The sequence below is a fragment of the Tinamus guttatus genome, unplaced genomic scaffold, assembly GCF_059628265.1.
Source record: "Tinamus guttatus ecotype Peru unplaced genomic scaffold, ASM5962826v1 Tinamus_guttatus_pri_ptg000309l, whole genome shotgun sequence".
Taxonomy (NCBI): domain Eukaryota; kingdom Metazoa; phylum Chordata; class Aves; order Tinamiformes; family Tinamidae; genus Tinamus; species Tinamus guttatus.
Window position 1 is genome coordinate 113,535 of NW_028288843.1, and position 17,046 is coordinate 130,580.

The following is a 17,046-nucleotide window of genomic DNA, read 5'->3' on the forward strand; positions in this document are numbered from 1 at the left end:
GCCGCCGGACGCAGAGCGGCGACGCTGGGGAGCCTGGCCCGACCGTCCCAGGGTGCACCGCGCCGCCGCCCGGCGCCGGAGGAAGGAACTACGGCACCCAGAATGCATTGCGCGGCTGCTGCCGGGAACCGGCACAGTGCATGCTGGGACGCGCCGTTCTCGCGAGGTCCTGGCGGGGCGGCGCCGCGCGGCACCACGGGAACCGCCGTTCCCGGGGCGGGGCGCAGGGGCGAAGCGGGGGCGCATGCGCAGGTGCCCCTGCCGCGCCTGCCGGCCGGCGCGGGACTGCGCCTTCCCGAAGATGGCGGCGCTCGGTGTGAACAGGGCCGGGGCCGGCGCCGGGCCGGACGCCGCTCGGGGGCCCGGCGGCAGCGGCCGGGGGCCGGTGGGCGCCGCCGTGAAGGTGAAGAGCGCCGCACTTCCGTCCCGCGCGCGGCAGCGGGAGAGGGGAGCGAGACCGCTGCAGGAGCGCCGTGAGCGGGCGCGGGTGTCGATGTCGGCCCAGGAGAGCTTTGGGGTGGCCACGGCAGCGCTGCAGGATATCTTATAAAATACGTTATTGTATTACAGTGGCTCTCCCAGGAAGCTTGACTTTTCTATCAACTTGGCACCAAATACAGTCTGTTTTTGAATTACAGGTTCTCGAGTGTGGAGTCTGCGAAGATGTGTTTTCTTTGCAAGGTGACAAAGTTCCCCGTTTGCTTTTGTGTGGCCACACAGTCTGCCATGACTGCCTGACCCGACTCCCCCTTCATGGTAGAGCAGTTCGTTGTCCTTTTGATCGACAAGTTACTGAACTAGGTAAGAAAATGTAGTTCTAAAACTTTTTTTTTTTTTAAAAGAAGTCTCAGTAACTGGGGAAGGGGAAATACACAGAAGTTGATTTAGCTTTGTGAGCTAGTAAACTGTATTTTATGCAGTCACAACCTTTGTAACTCATGCCTTTGATTTTGCCCTAAACCCATGAAAAGGGGAAGGTAGAGGAAAAAGGAGCAGGACTAAATGATGAATGATGTAGGTGAATAGATGGTAAGGGTGCAGGAATCAATAGTATAGGTGTGTGAAGTGGATTGTTCTTGTGCAATATTTTCAAGTAATGAATTCATTTGTTCCAGAGAAGTTCTTAATCCTGTAAAACATTAATAAAATAGGTATCTTCAAAAAAGCATAAGACTAGTCTATTTTAAACTAGTGTTTAAATTGGTGAATGGCTGTTGGGTTCCTGTCGGTTTGAATGCAAAACAGGCCATGAAATCAGTAGTTTCTTTAGTGAAGCAGATTTGTCTGCATTAATGAAGAATTGTTTGAAAGGGAGAGGCTAGTGGTAGCAAAGCTGTTTTTAAATTGCATAATACTTCTTTGTATGAAATAGCTTGCAACTATCAGGCAGTTATCAACGGGAATTTCTTTCCAGTAGAAGTGTTTCCAGAGAATATTTGAAAGACTAAGACCCAGCTTTTATCCATGAGTGGGAGTTTGTTCTAGGCAACAGATGACAGATTCTTATAATTTCTTCAGAAAAGAAATTGCTGATTCAACATATGGTTATACAGAAAACACTTACCAGAAGAATTTGTACCAAGGAGAATTTGTTAACACAATTGGTTGCACTAGCTCTGCATAGCACAGGGAAAAAAAGTTGGAAGAATTCTCCAAGAGGGAAACTTCTAAAGCAGAAATCCATGAAAGAAAAGTCCGAATACCAGGTTAGCTTGAATAAGCATTTGCCTTGTGCAGAAAGGAGAATCTGTTAGAGTATAGACCAAACTGAGAATAATATTGGGACAGTTGCTGGCAAGCTTTCATGGAAACTGGAGTCAGAAAGAGAAATATCGGTCTTGTATGAAAAGAGCATTGGCAGGGGGAGGAGATAGTGTGAGTGTCAAATGATTGCTAATGTAAAAATGTGGCCAGGGCAGTAACGGTTGTTTTACCTTTTAGCTGTGACTGCACAGCTGTGAGAGGTTTCTTGAAATGCCCTTTCAGAAGGAGCTTAACCCAGCTGCTCTTGTGCAACTCTTCTGTGTAGGACTGTTGCCTTGTCAGCCTTGTCAGCTAAAAGCTGACTTCTTTTACTGCATAGTAGGAAATTTGCCATTTCTTCTTCCTTCTTTTTCTTTTTTTTCCTTCAGTTGTGCACTCTTTTGCAGCAGCCCTCTGATAGTATGTTATAGTTAGCTTCTGTATCATGCAGATTTAACAAGATCAAAGCTTTTATCAAAACATCCAGTGTATCTTCTGAGGTACTTCTGGTGGAAGAAAAAGTGGAATGTTTAGTAACATCCCAGACCTGAACATTCCCAGGAAGATTCTGAGGCCTGAGAAAGTTTGGAGGAGAAAAACAGCTTTTATGTTTTAAAACTAGCTTGTAGGTCTAGGATCTAGAACTAGTTGCTCAAAAAAGCTATTAAGTGGAAAACCAGCAAAAGAGCTTGAAGCTAAAACTGTGTCTGTGAATAAAGGTGTTCTGCTTAGTCCTTTGGGCCAAGAGGTTATAGCCCCTGCAAATCACAGCAGGTACATTTAAAAATTATTGTATCCAGCATATAGAAATGGGATGTTTTTTGAGTACATCTTGTTATGGCCCCTCCTTTATGTCTATGTGTCTTTTTATCACCCAATACTTGGTGTTATTTAAGTCCCTGGAGATTGTGACTCTGTTTGGATGAGGAATAGAGCTGGGTGAAAAGTAAGGCAACTCTAGGCCTTTTTATAAGGATTTTCTCTCACCTCATTTGAATGGCACCCTGTGAGGAAACCAGCTCCATTTTCCTGATTCCTGTAATTGTTTTTTTGTTTTTAATGAGCTGGACTCAGCAACTACTTAAAATTTCTATCTAGATTATAGGATTAGTATGAGGAGACTTTTTTGTTGAAGGAAAAGCTGTGTAATCATAGCATAAAGCTACCTGGATTGAACAAAAATGCCAGAGCAATAACAAGAGATTCTTTTGTAAGCTGCTCCTAGTTGATAACCTTTTCAATTCAGCAGGTAAACTTGCTCCTTTTCCTTTGGTCTTATCATTAAATCATTTAATGCTATACACAGCTAATTTTTAAGAAGAATCTTAGAAACTTTCCAAAAGGTAAACTTGAGGGTATGTGTGGAAGCACTTCCTTTGACTTTGCTGGCTTGTTTTTTCTATACATGTATAGAAATGGGAAGACAGGAAGGAAATAATTCGGACTCCTAGAAATACAGGACTTGCAGGTGAAACCCGAGAATACTTTGTTAACTTGTTTAGTGAAAAATCTAATTGCTGATAAAACATTGCTTTTAGAGAAAATATTTCATAATGGATAGGTAGGGGTGAAGTCTGCCCAATCAGTTTTGCTTTGCAGAGTAGACAAAATGTAATTCTTGGAGTGTTCTTTAATGAGCTTGCTTTATGACTAATCTTCTGATGGAAAATTATAAATGGATATGTAAATATTGAAGGTATGTGAGCTATCTAATGGTTATGTTCAACTGGATTAGGATTCTTCAGTGGAGGATAAAAAAAGAGGTAGTGGCAAAGCTTTTCTTTAATTGCGGTGTTCTCAAACTTTGAAAGTCATAAAATCTGTATGATGTTGTCTTAAGTAGTATATTCCAGTAAAACAATGTCTTTAGAGGAGGTTCATCTTGTAAATCTTTACTTGAAGTATTCCGGTTAGGGAGAAGAGGATGAATCATGTCTTGTTACCAGGTTTCCCTTCTCCCCTTTCTGCAGGGTAGGCAAGTTTCTCTCAAAATACTTACAGCAGGCAGCACATAGAAAAGGTTATTGCTACATGTAGCAGCTTTGGAAACTGAGGGTTTTCACTTTGGCAGAGCAGCTCCTCTAAGGCAGCCTTGAATAGTGGTTTGTTTTTTTGTGTGTTTGTCTTCGTCCCTGCTCCCTGCCAGCAAAAAATGTTATAAAGCTGAAACTATTCTCTACTGGTTATTATCATTAGAATATGTTTAACGGGCATCTGTAAGCTTTGACGGCCTTTGTGGAACACACCCCATTAATATTTTTTTATATCTCATGTGTTTTTGATAGTGCTAAGGTAAAATGTCAAAACATCATGCAAGATGATGTGCTTTTTACTGTCTTTTCTCTGTTCAGTTGTTTAGACGCAAGGTGCTTTTCATACCTTATTTCATGTAACTTGTAGTCTTTTCCCAGACAAGTGAAACACTTTTGAAAATGACATTTTGAAAAAGACAGTTGGCCTTAATGTCATGACACAGCTCTGTTGTGCTCACATTTCTGGCTCACATGCTTCTGCTTTTCATCTTGGCCCTATTTAAGTAGAGAAACAGTCAGATTTTGTAGCGGTTTTGTAATGGGCGCAAACATTCCCTCTGGGTGCAAGGTTGAGCTCAGTGGGCTCTTCTGTACTTGTGACTTAAGCAGAATTTGAACTGGAGTCTACAAAGATTAAACAAATCTATTTGCACACTTTCAGTGTGCAATAAACACACTTTAAGAAAGTGCCTTTCTTAAATACATTAACTTAATGGTAGTTACCATTGAAATGAGATATGACCCTCTATATGGCAATGCGTGTATAACAGGATGCTTACTGATTATAAATTATAATTTACCAGGTTAATAACTAAGAAGCATTCATGTAAGCTTTGATTGTTCTTCAATCTTTGCCCAAAATCAAGTGTGCAGATGATGTGTAGTTGTGTTACCAAATCTGTGCATATAATAAAAAGAAAGTTTTTGGGAGAGAGGCAGTACCACTTGGCATTATTTTTTGGTGTGTGTCTTTTGTGCTGTAGTAACTGAAGCTTGTGCACAGAGTCATGCTGCTGTGGGTTTGTGCTGCCCTGAAAGCTGTAGAAGGGAGCTGCCTAGCCTGGTTTCTATATCTTCCTTCCTGGGAGTTAGGGTCAGTCATCTAGATGCAGAGTTGGCAAAATTCAAGTCTCGCTTACAAACTTTAACAATTACATTCCAAAAATGTGTATCATATTGTATCCCATATTTATTCAACTTGTAAACTGAGATGGTTTCCTTTCTCTGTGACATGAGGAATGCTGATCCTGAGACGAAGGCTAAATCTCTTTAAAAAACAAACAAAAAAACCCCATTAAAGCTCTTTTTTTTGTGCACAAAAAAATTGTTGATTAAAGCATTTAGATGAAGCTTAGAATAATAAATAATTTCCATTGGGATAAACTGGAATATACTAGTAATTTTGGATATAATTAACTTATTGAACTTGCTTTCCTGGATAGGACTTCAAGAGTCATGGAAAATTTGTGATGAAAACTCCTAAACATGTATGGGTTAACTGATAATTTATGGAAAAACAGAATGTTTGGTGGTGTAGTGTGGAGTGATTCATGAATTTTGGTGGACTGGTCGTAACAGAATCCCTACGGAGAGAGCAAAGAAGTCCTTTGAGCTGATCATAAGACTGGAGGAAGAGCTTATACATTTTATTATATGTCTCTTGCAAATTAAGAGTCACAAATTACTAATTGCAGCCTGCAGCTGGGTTGGCATGTGTAGGTGCCGTTTCTGAATGACCTTGTTGCTATTACTTGTGTCTTAAACTGGCTCCAAAATATACAGAGGTAGGCGTATTGTTTGGACAACTTCAAAAGATGGCCTGCTCCTGAACTGTGACACTCATTCTAGAAACTCCAGATAACGTCAATGCTAAGGTCCATAAAAACACATCCTCTGAATTCTCAGATTGTCTGCCTATAATTAATCCTTCTTTATTTTCAAAAATTAGTTGTCATTTAGCAATAGTTGTTGGCCTGTTGGAGTTAATTGAATGTAACTCTTTCAGCCTTTTAAATTCAGGAAGACATCAGGTTCTGTATGCTCCGTCCTTGAAGATGGCAGGCTTGCCGCTTTTGAGGAAATACTTGGTCAGCATTCTAATTTTTCTTTATATTTTTAAATATAAAGTTATTAAAATAACTTACTAAAATAATTATTTTATAGCTAACTATCTATATATATATAAAACTGTAACTATTTATAAATTTTATAAATTAAAAAAGTTATTAAAATAACTTTTCTTTATCATAGAATCATATCATATCATAGAATGCTTAAGCTTGGAAGGGACCTCTAGAGATCATCTAGTCCAACCCCCCTGCACACGCAGGGTCACCTAGAGCACGTGGCACAGGACTGCGTCCAAGCGGGTTTGGAAGATCTCCAGAGAAGGAGACTCCACAACCTCTCTGGGCAGCCTGTTCCAGTGCTCTGTCACCCTCACTGTTAAGAAATTTTTCCTTAAGTTCCTGTGGAACTTTTGGTGCTTCAGTTTGTGGCCATTACCTCTAGTTCTGTCAGTGGCCACCAGTGAAAAGAGGCCAGCACCATCCTCCTCACTGCCTCCCTTGAGGTACTTATAGACACTGATCAGGTCCCCTCTCAGCCTTCTCTTCTCCAGGCTGAACAGGCCCAGCTCCCTCAGCCTCTCCTCATAGGGCAGATGTTCCAGGCCCCTGATCATCCTTGTGGCCCTGCGCTGGACTCTCTCCAGCAGCTCCACATCCCTCTTGTACTGTGGAGCCCAGAACTGGACACAATACTCCAGATGTGACCTCACCAGGGCTGAGTAGAGGGGCAGGATCACCTCCCTCGACCTGCTGGAGATGCTCTTCTTAATGCACTCCAGGATTCCATTGGCCTTCTTGGCCACAAGGGCACACTGCTGCCTCATGGTCACCTCATTGTCCACTATGAGACCCAGGTCTTTCTCTGCAGAGCTGAGCACATTTTCTTTATATATTTTTTTTCTTATGTATAGCAAGCATGCACTCTGAGAGAAAGGGCCTAGATGTTTTCTGTACACAGGCTAAGAAAATGATTAAAAACCCAGCCAGTACTCAAACACATCTTTGAGGGACTTTTTACCCTGCAAAAGGGTGGGTTTTTTTTTGTTGTTTGTTTTGGTTTTTTTAAATTTAAAGACAAGGAAACCAATCATTTGAGTGTTAAAAGTTCTTGTACATATGTGAAATGGCCTATGTCTATAATGTTTAGTAGCAATCATTGCTATGGAATTCCGTTTTATTTTTTTTAATTCTCATCAAGTAGCTTCATGTGCTTTGAAATTCAGAAACGAGGATGAATTAGACATGGACTACTGCTTTCTTCTAAGGAGTATGAGATTTCTTTTTCACTATATGTATTCTCTGTGAAATCTACCTTTCTAAATATTCTTTAGCTTTTATTCTGGTTTTTACTAGGCTGAAATCTACTGTAGGTGTTGCATCTTGTGCTTAGGGAATGCAAAGTTTGTCAGTGCGAGTTCTCCATAGCGACTGTTGGCACAGTAGAAATGTTCGCAGTACATAGGTTCCTCAAATCCATTAAAGATGTATAGCTTACTTACTTACATTGACATATATATTTTAACATATTCCTTACAGGCTCTGGTAGGATGTTGATGTTGAAGATTATTTTACAAGTGGCTTTTTTTTTTTTTTTGTGAACTTAGGAGTAATCGGGGTAGCCCTTTAGTAGGGAAAACTTGCGTAAATATTAAATAGTTACGTGTGGAAAGAAGAAAAGGTAAAGAATGGAAAGGTAATGTGAACTTCTATAGATAGAGCAGTAGCTAAGGCTTATTCCAGTTTTCTGTCTTTGGTATTAGATTTTCGGAATCTTGTGGTTTGCAGAGCCTCTCGTAACAGTATTTGCTTGGAATTTTTTAATTTTCTCCCACTTAATCTACTTCCTTAAAAATAGGAGATTCTGGTGTCTGGGGCTTGAAGAAGAACTTTGCTTTGTTGGAACTGTTGGAACGACTGCAGAATGGACCTGCTGGGCAGTGTGGGACAACAGAGGAAGCTATTGGCTTATCTGGAGAGGTACTAATTGAAATAAAAGTTAATACTCTGCTTGAAATATATATTTAGATGTGAAGATTCTGTTCTTAGCGTAACAAAAATGAACTCCAATTCCATATAAAATGTGAAGTTCTTCCTAAACATTTGAAAGAAAGTCTTTCCCGAGTGTTGCTTTTCTGCAGTCATTTGATATGACTACATCATGTGATAGGAAATATTTAATTATTAAAACTGGCTCATTTAGTTATCTTGGTATTAGCAACTACTATGAAGAGAGTATTGTGTATTGCCATTCTAGGAGCAGATTTTTGTCTTAAGGATCTACTTGCCTATGAATGTTTTCTGAGTATGTAACCCTACAATTTCTTTCTATTATGTGTATATATAAAAGGTAGTGCCTAGAGCTTGCCTACTTTACCCTCAAAACTTCTACTGAAGTTTGGATCAGTGGAATCTCTGGACCCTTCTGGAAGAAATCTTTGGAGTTTACTGTAAAGCAAACTTTTTTTTTTTTTTTGAATTTGATGAAAAATTAAAAGCAAGCTTTGGAAGTGTTCTAAATGTTTATTAGCATTCAGCTTTTAAGAAAAGCCTACTTGTTAGGTGTATGTTGGTGATAACTTTTATGATTTTTCCCAGTTACTGGAATTGGAGAACAATTTCAGTTTTTTCCTTTTTTCCTGCTGTTAGTGTATTGTCCGTTGTGACGAAGATGAAGCCCATGTGGCATCTGTGTACTGCACAGTGTGTGCCACTCACCTGTGTGCGGACTGCTCCCAGCTTACACACTCGACCAAGACCCTGGCGAAGCACAGGCGAGTGCCCCTTGCTGACAAGCCTCACGAGAAGACCATGTGCTCCCAGCACCAAGTGCATGCAATTGAGTTTGTTTGCTTGGAAGAGGGCTGCCAGGGTAGTCCCCTTATGTGCTGCGTCTGCAAGGAATATGGGAAGCATCAAGGTCATAAGGTACTGCTTAAGACGTGTTTGTTGTTGTGTCATCCGGTAGCTTACGTAAATAATACTTAAAATTTAAGTGCAGGAAATCGGGAAAGAGGATAGATGTTTGATGGATCTTTTTGGAAGTAACTTCATATTGTTCATTCCTTTATCATTCATTTCAGATAACTGCTGTGGTAAAAATACAGGGAGGAAAAGTTGTTCCTGAGACCACAGTGTGGTTATTTGTATGTTAAGATGGAAAGGGCCTTTATCTGAGGCAGTTCTGAACCTCACTGTGCTGTGTCAGCAGTTCTGATAATTGTTATTTACCAAGTAAATAGTTAAATTTACCCAACCTAGTACAGTCCAACCATCTGTTTTTCACAAGTGATTATGGGAAATAGCATGTTGAATTGTGTAATTGCTAGATTGCTATTTTTAATCTCAGTGTAATGTAGTTAATCTATTTTAATTTTCAAATTGTTTTAAAAGTTTACTTTTCCTTTAAATATATAGGTATACATATACTTTTTTTCCTTCTCCTTACTATTTACTTTTGTAAAATGAGATGATTAAGGAAGATGCTTATGTTTTGAATTTTGATATATTACTTTCAATTAATAGCATTCCGTCTTGGAGCCAGAAGCAAACCAGATTCGTGCATCCATTTTAGACATGGCCCACTGTATAAGAACTTTCACAGAAGAAATCTCGGATTACTCCAGGAAATTAGTTGGAATTGTTCAGCAAATAGAAGGAGGAGAACAAATAGTTGAAGATGGAGTTGGAATGGCCCATACTGAACATGTATGCTTTTACTTCTCTTTCCTGCAAGTGTTGTGTATTTCTTTTAGTAGCTTGTGGGGGTGTGTGTGTGGTTTTTTTTTTTTTTTTTTAATGTCTTTAAGCATGTCACAAACATAGGCTTTTTGGGCCATAAATGGAAGAGGAACTTGTATTCCACCACACTATCTTTTGTCTGTTGTGAAAACAGAGATGCAGTAGGGTGTTATATAATTGCAAGTTGTCTTCATCTTGGGGCTGTTAAGATGCTCTGTGCAACTGAAACTTGAAATGCATGCTAGCCAACCGTATGTGAATGTGAGTTAGAAATTGGAATGAAATTCAACATATTGTGTTTCTGGTATCAGCTGCCATCCTTAATCAGATTTCCTGTTGATCTCGTGCCTGTAATACTGTAGGTGCCGGGGACTGCGGAGAATGCTCGCTCGTGTGTCCGAGCCTATTTTTCTGATCTTCATGAAACCCTTTGTCGTCAGGAGGAAATGGCCCTGAGTGTTGTTGATGCTCATGTGAGGGAGAAGTTGATTTGGCTTAGACAGCAGCAAGAAGATATGACCATCCTGTTGTCACAGGTTTCGACAGCTTGTCTTCATTGTGAAAAGACTTTACAACAGGTAGGCTGGCAAGTCATAACATGGGGCAGGAGAGGGGAACAGTAAGTTTAGACAATAAAAAAAAAGGAGATGGTTTTCTGCATTCTTGTTTCTTTTATAATGTTAAAACAAAAATGATACACCATGGAGTATTTGATATACACGAATGACATGACCAGTACAACAGTATCAAGTTCTCCCATTCCTGGAAATACTGTGGCTGCAGCATGATTGTGTACACTGGAATACTCCGGAGTAACATCTAGTTAGTCATGGGGTGAATCGGAATAAAGAGAGAAACTGAAGCAAAAACCCCTACAATACTTATGGGAGGTGTTTTACAGTTACTATGACCAGTATAAATGTTTGAAAATATTTTTTTGTGTGACACTGATAAAGAAGAACGTGTTCAGATTAAATAGCTCTCTGTAGGCCTTACTGTCTGGATAATTAATAGTTTATTAAATGTGGAAAAAAGTGACTATTTTATAGTACCAGGTTGATCCATTATTCACTTACTTTGATGGCAAAAAGTTAACAGCATGTGCAGCAAGCAGTGAATGGAATTTGACAAATGTATTATACTTTTAAAAAAATTATTTAGTATTAGTGTTTGGTTACTTAGTGAAATAGACATTTAACTGGCACTATTTTACATTCCCATCTTTAGTGCTGGATGTTAATCTTCCTTTATTATATTGCTGTTCACTGCAACGTGTTGTTGTATTTTAACTGTTTCTATGAATGATATAAATGATATAAATGTTACATGGATTTCATTGCTCTGTAGTGTAACACATCTTATTCCTAGAGAACTAACCTCTAATCCTAGAGGTCAAAGGATACTTTTTAAAAATGGCAGAACTTTTTAGAATCTGCTAGTGTTAAGGAAGAATTACATTTGTGATTTAAATAGCATTTTTTGTAAAGGTTACGTTTCCTTAACAAGAATATTTGAAATGTTTTATTTCTAGGCACCATGTTTGTTTTGGTTTTGATTGTGTGAAGTAAGTTATTGATGGGAGGGGATCCTCTTTTTTTTTTTTTGGCTGTTTAGGATGACTGCAGAGTAGTGCTGGCCAAACAGGAAATTACAAGACTTCTAGAGACATTACAAAAACAACAGCAGCAATTTACAGAACTGGCAGATCACATCCAGCTGGATGCTAGCATACCTGTCACCTTTACAAAGGTATTCTTAATCTTGTGCTAACATACCTGTCATTTTACGAAGTTCCAAATGTCATTTAAACATAAAAAGTGCACCATCAGTCACAGCCACAGTGTCTTAACATTTGGTGAGGATCTATTGTTACTGTGATGAAACTGAGGATGTAAGTACTTCTACTGATGTTTTTCCTATAGGAAATTGATGCTTCTGTGTGGATTAGCATTGCTATCAACATCTGTGTCCTACATGGCTTTCTGTTAGAAGCTTTCATGCCATGTCCTTTTGGGGAAAAAAATAGGATTTTTTTTGGGATTCCATTCCTTCTGCAGCAAAGTAATTCAGAATTAATATGTATTATTTCCGTTGTGCAGCTGTTCTCCAAATTCATCATTAATTGCTGTTCTTAATTACCTGTTCTGAGACTAATTAATAGTGTTCTAAAGTGCCTACATCTTGTCTTTCAGCCTACTTTAGGAATGCACATGTTTCAGCAGTGTGCTATGAGAAATTTAATTTCTGTCAAATACTTTATTTTGTAACTTCAGTATGTTTTAATTCCCATGTAATTACTGCTTTATCTGCCTCAGGTAGAAGCTGAAGCCTTCACTCAACAGATCTATAAATGCAGTATTTTCAACTCTGCCTCTCCTTCCCCTATTTAGCAGAGGCAAGAGATACCTGGGCGGAGGAGACATTTGTCTGCAACCCTTGATTACATTTAAGTGTTGTTTCATATGTGAAGCAGCAGGTGCAGCTTTTGCAGAAGATGAGTTGCATCTTGCATATTCAAGGAACTGAGTGGTGCTATCTCACAGGACTGAGACTTGTATGATGGAGTGCCCCGTTCTTGCTCTTTACATATTTCTCTGCCCAGAAACTGTTAATCTACATCAGACAACCTCTATGAGGAATCTGTGAGCATTCGGAAAGAGAAGGTTGCAGCCAGCTTGGCTACAATAGGAGATTTGAAATAGGTCCTGGCTCAGGGTACTCAGAAGTCTTCAAATGTCTTTCCTCATTTCAGCATTCTTGGGAAAGGAATGGGGCATATATTGCTCTGTCCTGTGACAGACTGGGATTCTTACCAAGTCATGTGAAGCTCAGATTTGATGTTTCAAAGGTGCCAAAGCAAATGACACCTTTTCACAAAAATAGCAGTAGTCATGGAAAAAAGAAAAGCTGAAAACAATTGCTTCAGTCCCTCTTTTCCTTTTTTATTCCCTTCTGATATGAAAATAATAGCTCTCCTTCTACACAAAGGTCTTTCAGGTCTTTTTACATTTCTCTATTTCCATCTTTTTTATTCTCTTCCTCTTTTCAGTTTTCCCTATTTCTTGTCATTTCTCAAGGTGTTTTTACAAGAAATGCCTGTGGATATTGAAGTAGCTTGAAGACATTGATTTAGGCTATGCTGACTGTTCTAGCAGTTTCCTGCCTGCTCTATTGCAGGGAGGGGAGAAACTCCAGAGCTCAGATGGGGATCACAATGGCCTACGAATGGCTGTATAAGTGGATTTTATATGTGTGTTCCAGGTCACGGGATATGGATGTTTAGTTGAACATCACACTGATGCACAGTGGTTTTAGATCAAGATAGGTTGCAGTATTCAAAAAAAAAGTATTTCTAACACAAAAAGAAATAAAAAGCTGTATGGGGTAAACACAGACTTTTTACATTGTTGCCCAGCACGATGATGCCCACAACCTCCAGATCTTGCAGGAAGAACAAATGTAATGTGGCAGGAGTCTGGTTTCAACTCTTTCATTATGAAAACATTTTGAAGTACTTTAAAAACACATTTCTGGGACATACATATGTTTGTCTTAAGGTTTATTTTTGATGCTTTTTGTTAGTAATGCCACTTGGTCATTTTGCCCTCATCACATTCAGTATTCCAGGTAGTTTGAGGAAATAATTCATTGACTACAAATATGAAATTCATTCTGTCTTCTTGCCACCAACTGAAACAGGTTACTTTTTTTTTTAACGCAAAGTTAATTGTCGGTGCTGATCATGTTGCTCTACTGTGCTAATGGATTGCAAGTGGCTTGAGGTGAAGAGACAGAGCTAGGAACTTCCTACTGAAAATAATTCTGTGGGTAGGGGCATTAATACTGCAACAAAACTTGCTGTAAAAGTTCCAAAATCAGTAGGGAATTTTCTGGTCAGAGAGTCATCGCTAATTGCTGTGAACAGCTTGTCGTGGGATTTTGGCCAAGAATATACAAGAATTTGAAATTTTGTTAAGTATAGATCTACTAGCCTGAGAGTGGATGGATGGCTTTGTAAAAATATATGTATAAAACGTGCAGAAGTTATAGATACACTATAGAAATAATTGGATATTGTGGCTTATATTGTTGTTGGTGATGGTTGTCAGGTGGTGGTGACCACCTTTGGAATCCATGCATTTCATCAATTTACAAATAGTGATGAGCTGTCCTGGGTCCTAAAATGCATTCAGTTTCCTAACCTTGCTCTCACTTTGTGTATCCTGGTTTTACCAGGACAACAGGGTGCATATTGGACCTAAAATGGAGATTCGGGTTGTCACTTTAGGACTGGATGGAGCTGGCAAAACAACTATTTTATTCAAGTTAAAGCAAGATGAATTCATGCAGCCAATTCCAACAATAGGTTAGTAGCAATGACTTAAATGTAATGATTTTCTGAGCATTTGGTTATTTAATGTTTATAGAGGATAAAACTAAAATCTGAATATTTTTATCTTAGGTTTTAATGTTGAAACAGTAGAATATAAGAATTTGAAGTTTACTATTTGGGATGTAGGAGGAAAGCACAAACTGAGGCCATTGTGGAAGCATTATTATCTCAATACGCAAGGTAAGATTAATGCAGCTTTAAATCTTTTAAAATACAAGATAAAAAAAAAAAACAAAAAAAACAGAATACAGCTTATTGCTAACTTATTTAAAACCATTATTATTAGAAATGATTTATAACTGCAGAAAATCAAATCATTGCTATAAAGCATCATACAAATGCTAGATTCATGATCTGAGATATTCTAATCCACTTAGTTGTAGTGACTACTGAATTCTTTATAAATCCATCAGACAGTTCATGGAGCCAAACAGAAATAGAATCTGTTAAACTGATGATTTTAGCTGACAACAGACAAGGTTCAGCATACCAGAAGTTCCTGTAGCAATAAGTAATGCTTGCCAGGTAATTGCCAGGTACAACTTTAAATAGCACTTGAATGAAAATACTCTAGTCTCTAGTTGGCAACTTAAAACTTCCAGAGAATTCTGACTTGGTATTGTTGTGTAAATTTTACTAGTAAAATTATTTTATTACGAAAACATAGTTCTGAATTATACTGACTTGGAAATATATGCTGGGCGTCTGTAAATGCTCCACAGTAGTTTTCCAGTTTAGGAAGAGGTTCTTCATAAATTAAGTTACTTAAAATACTTTATAATGACAAACATTAGTTGAAGAATTCCATTTTGTTTGCTGTTTCTGCCTTCTCGGCAAACTTTAAGATTTTACATCTTTTTAGCTTTATATATATGTACATATAATTGCATCTGGTATTTCTATTGTTCTCTTAAATCTCCCCTGTAAACATCAGTAACATGGAATTGTGTCTGCCATGGAGAATTGTCTGCAAAACTGAGGCAAAACCTAAACCTCGAGCTTGATAGATCCCTGTAGCAAAGTTTTACTCCCTGCCCCCTGACACACGCACATTGTAGAAGCTGATGACTTTAAATTCTGTGTTCTAGTTCTGCTTCCCACACTCTGCAGTTTCTTTAGCATCTCAGTCACCCACTTTAATAGGCAGTAAAATGTTCTGATGCTCTCTCAAGCACTTGGTTAGTATGAGTCCACAGTCTTCCTGGTTTGCATAGTCCTCCCGCAAGCGTGTCTGAGACCAGCAGACAAACTGGGCTGGCTTGATTGAAGCAGCAGATTTTACAGCCAATTCAGTGAAATTGGAAGACACATATGGGAGTTTGAGCATAAATGGATCAGGAAGTGGTTTAAACCAAGATATTAATTTACACAAGGTAAATCTGTTTTTAGATCTAACTAGTTATGCTAGATGAGGCCAAAAACTTGAGAATTTTTTCCTTTTTAGGGTGAAATCCATTTTTTCTGAAAATGATAGGCGCATAAGGCGTTTCTCAGTACCCCTGAGTTGTAGTGTCTGCAGCAAAATTTCATTTAGACTATAATATGAATAAAAAAACGTTAGCTGAAAGCCAGCAAAATCCAGTGTTTGTATTTGAGTGTCTAAAATTTAATTTCTTTTCTTTCTTAGCGGTGGTTTTTGTTATTGATAGCAGTTATAGAGATAGAGTCAGCGAAGCACACAGCGAACTTGCAAAATTATTAACGGAGAAGGAATTGCGGGATGCCTTGCTCTTGATTTTTGCCAATAAGCAGGTACTTCTCTGTGTTTTTTCCTCTTCCAATTGCTTTTTTGCCTTCAGCTAGTACAGCGAATTGCAGCTTTCTGAACGCTCTGTCGCAGGTAAGATAACAGGAACGTGAAAAGGATATAATGTAGATACTTTTCCTTATGCTCAAAGCTGTTAAAGATTCAACAACCAATTTCTGCTTTATAATTAAAAAATAAATTCTTAAATGTTTGGTATGATCTTCCAGTTTGAAAAGCATGTATGTGACTTGTGGCCATTCTCAAATTGAGCTATTGGTTACAAACAAAATGTCTCAGAGATAATACAGAAGAATAACTGAGTTTGTATCTGGTTCCGCTGCAGGATGTAGCAGGTGCACTCTCCGTGGAAGAAATTACAGAACTGCTGAGCCTCCACAAACTCTGCTGTGGCCGGAGCTGGTACATTCAGGGTTGTGATGCCCGGAGTGGTACGGGACTTTATGAAGGATTGGACTGGCTTTCAAGGCAACTTGTGGCTGCTGGTGTCCTGGATGTGGCTTAGTTCCACAGCAGTTGCAATCTAAGGTTGTAGTTAACTTGGTTTTGTTTGCACGATTTAGGATGTTGTAGATGGGCCTGCTGTCTGAAGAGGGGGCTTGACTTCATTTGGTGATTACAGGAAAATACAAGCCTTTCATCCTAGATTTTATTCAGTAAATTTGTGCAGTTGTTACAGTGTTTTTGAAATTTGATACATTCATATGTAATGTGATGGGCTGGTTACAAGGGTGCCTTGAAATTCTTTTTGAGGAAATTCGATTGCTCCAATTCTTCCCTGATAAATATGTCCTTAGGAATTCCATCTATTAATCATGACGTGGTCACAGTAGCTAATTGATAGCAGAGAATTTGAGCAATTTAGAAATATTTTTCTAAAGAAACATCCTAAAAATTCATCTCAAGCTCTTTAGGATAGTCAAATAGTGCTACTTTCTAAAAAATGGGTTCACCCGAAGTTGGCATTGAGTATTACATGCGAATATGCTGCAAGAGGATGATATCATTTCCTTCACCTTATTTATTAGCTTCCTTCTCCCTTATAAAAAAGGAAGGGAGCATCATTTATTGAGGAGGAATTGAGAAAGGAGAAGAGTGTCACAGTGCTAATGGGCTGTGACATTCGCTAGTGTGCATGTTTGGTGTGGTGGGAAGGTTTGTGCACATGCTATATTATTTATGGAGAGACTATAGTGGTACTGAGGTGTAAGTGTTTTGTGTTTGCTTAAGGAGATAATCTGTTTTTGGAGATAAAGTTAGAAATTTAAGTTTTGACTCAAGAAGTCCAATAAAGCTTAGAAGGTA

The 17,046-nt window shown here is 38.7% G+C and overlaps 1 protein-coding gene across 1 annotated transcript; it reads left to right on the forward strand.

Moving 5' to 3' along the window:
* The first annotated feature begins 301 nt into the window (after positions 1-301).
* TRIM23 (tripartite motif containing 23) lies at positions 302-16,498 on the forward strand. Its single transcript, XM_088528472.1, has 11 exons — positions 302-403; positions 639-801; positions 7,701-7,822; positions 8,492-8,770; positions 9,368-9,550; positions 9,946-10,161; positions 11,198-11,332; positions 13,820-13,949; positions 14,046-14,156; positions 15,604-15,728; positions 16,067-16,498. The coding sequence occupies exons 1-11, from the start codon at positions 302-304 to the stop codon at positions 16,244-16,246; spliced, it is 1,746 nt and encodes a 581-aa protein (XP_088384598.1). The 3' UTR covers positions 16,247-16,498.
* Positions 16,499-17,046: the final 548 nt, after the last annotated feature.

Coding starts and splice junctions, on each gene's coding strand:
- TRIM23 (XM_088528472.1), top strand. CDS start 302: ATGGCGGCGCTCGGTGTGAACAGGGCCGGGGCCGGCGCCGGGCCGGAC. Junction 9,551..9,945: donor GAATGGCCCATACTGAACAT/GTATGCTTTTAC, acceptor GTAATACTGTAG/GTGCCGGGGACTGCGGAGAA. Junction 11,333..13,819: donor TACCTGTCACCTTTACAAAG/GTATTCTTAATC, acceptor TGGTTTTACCAG/GACAACAGGGTGCATATTGG.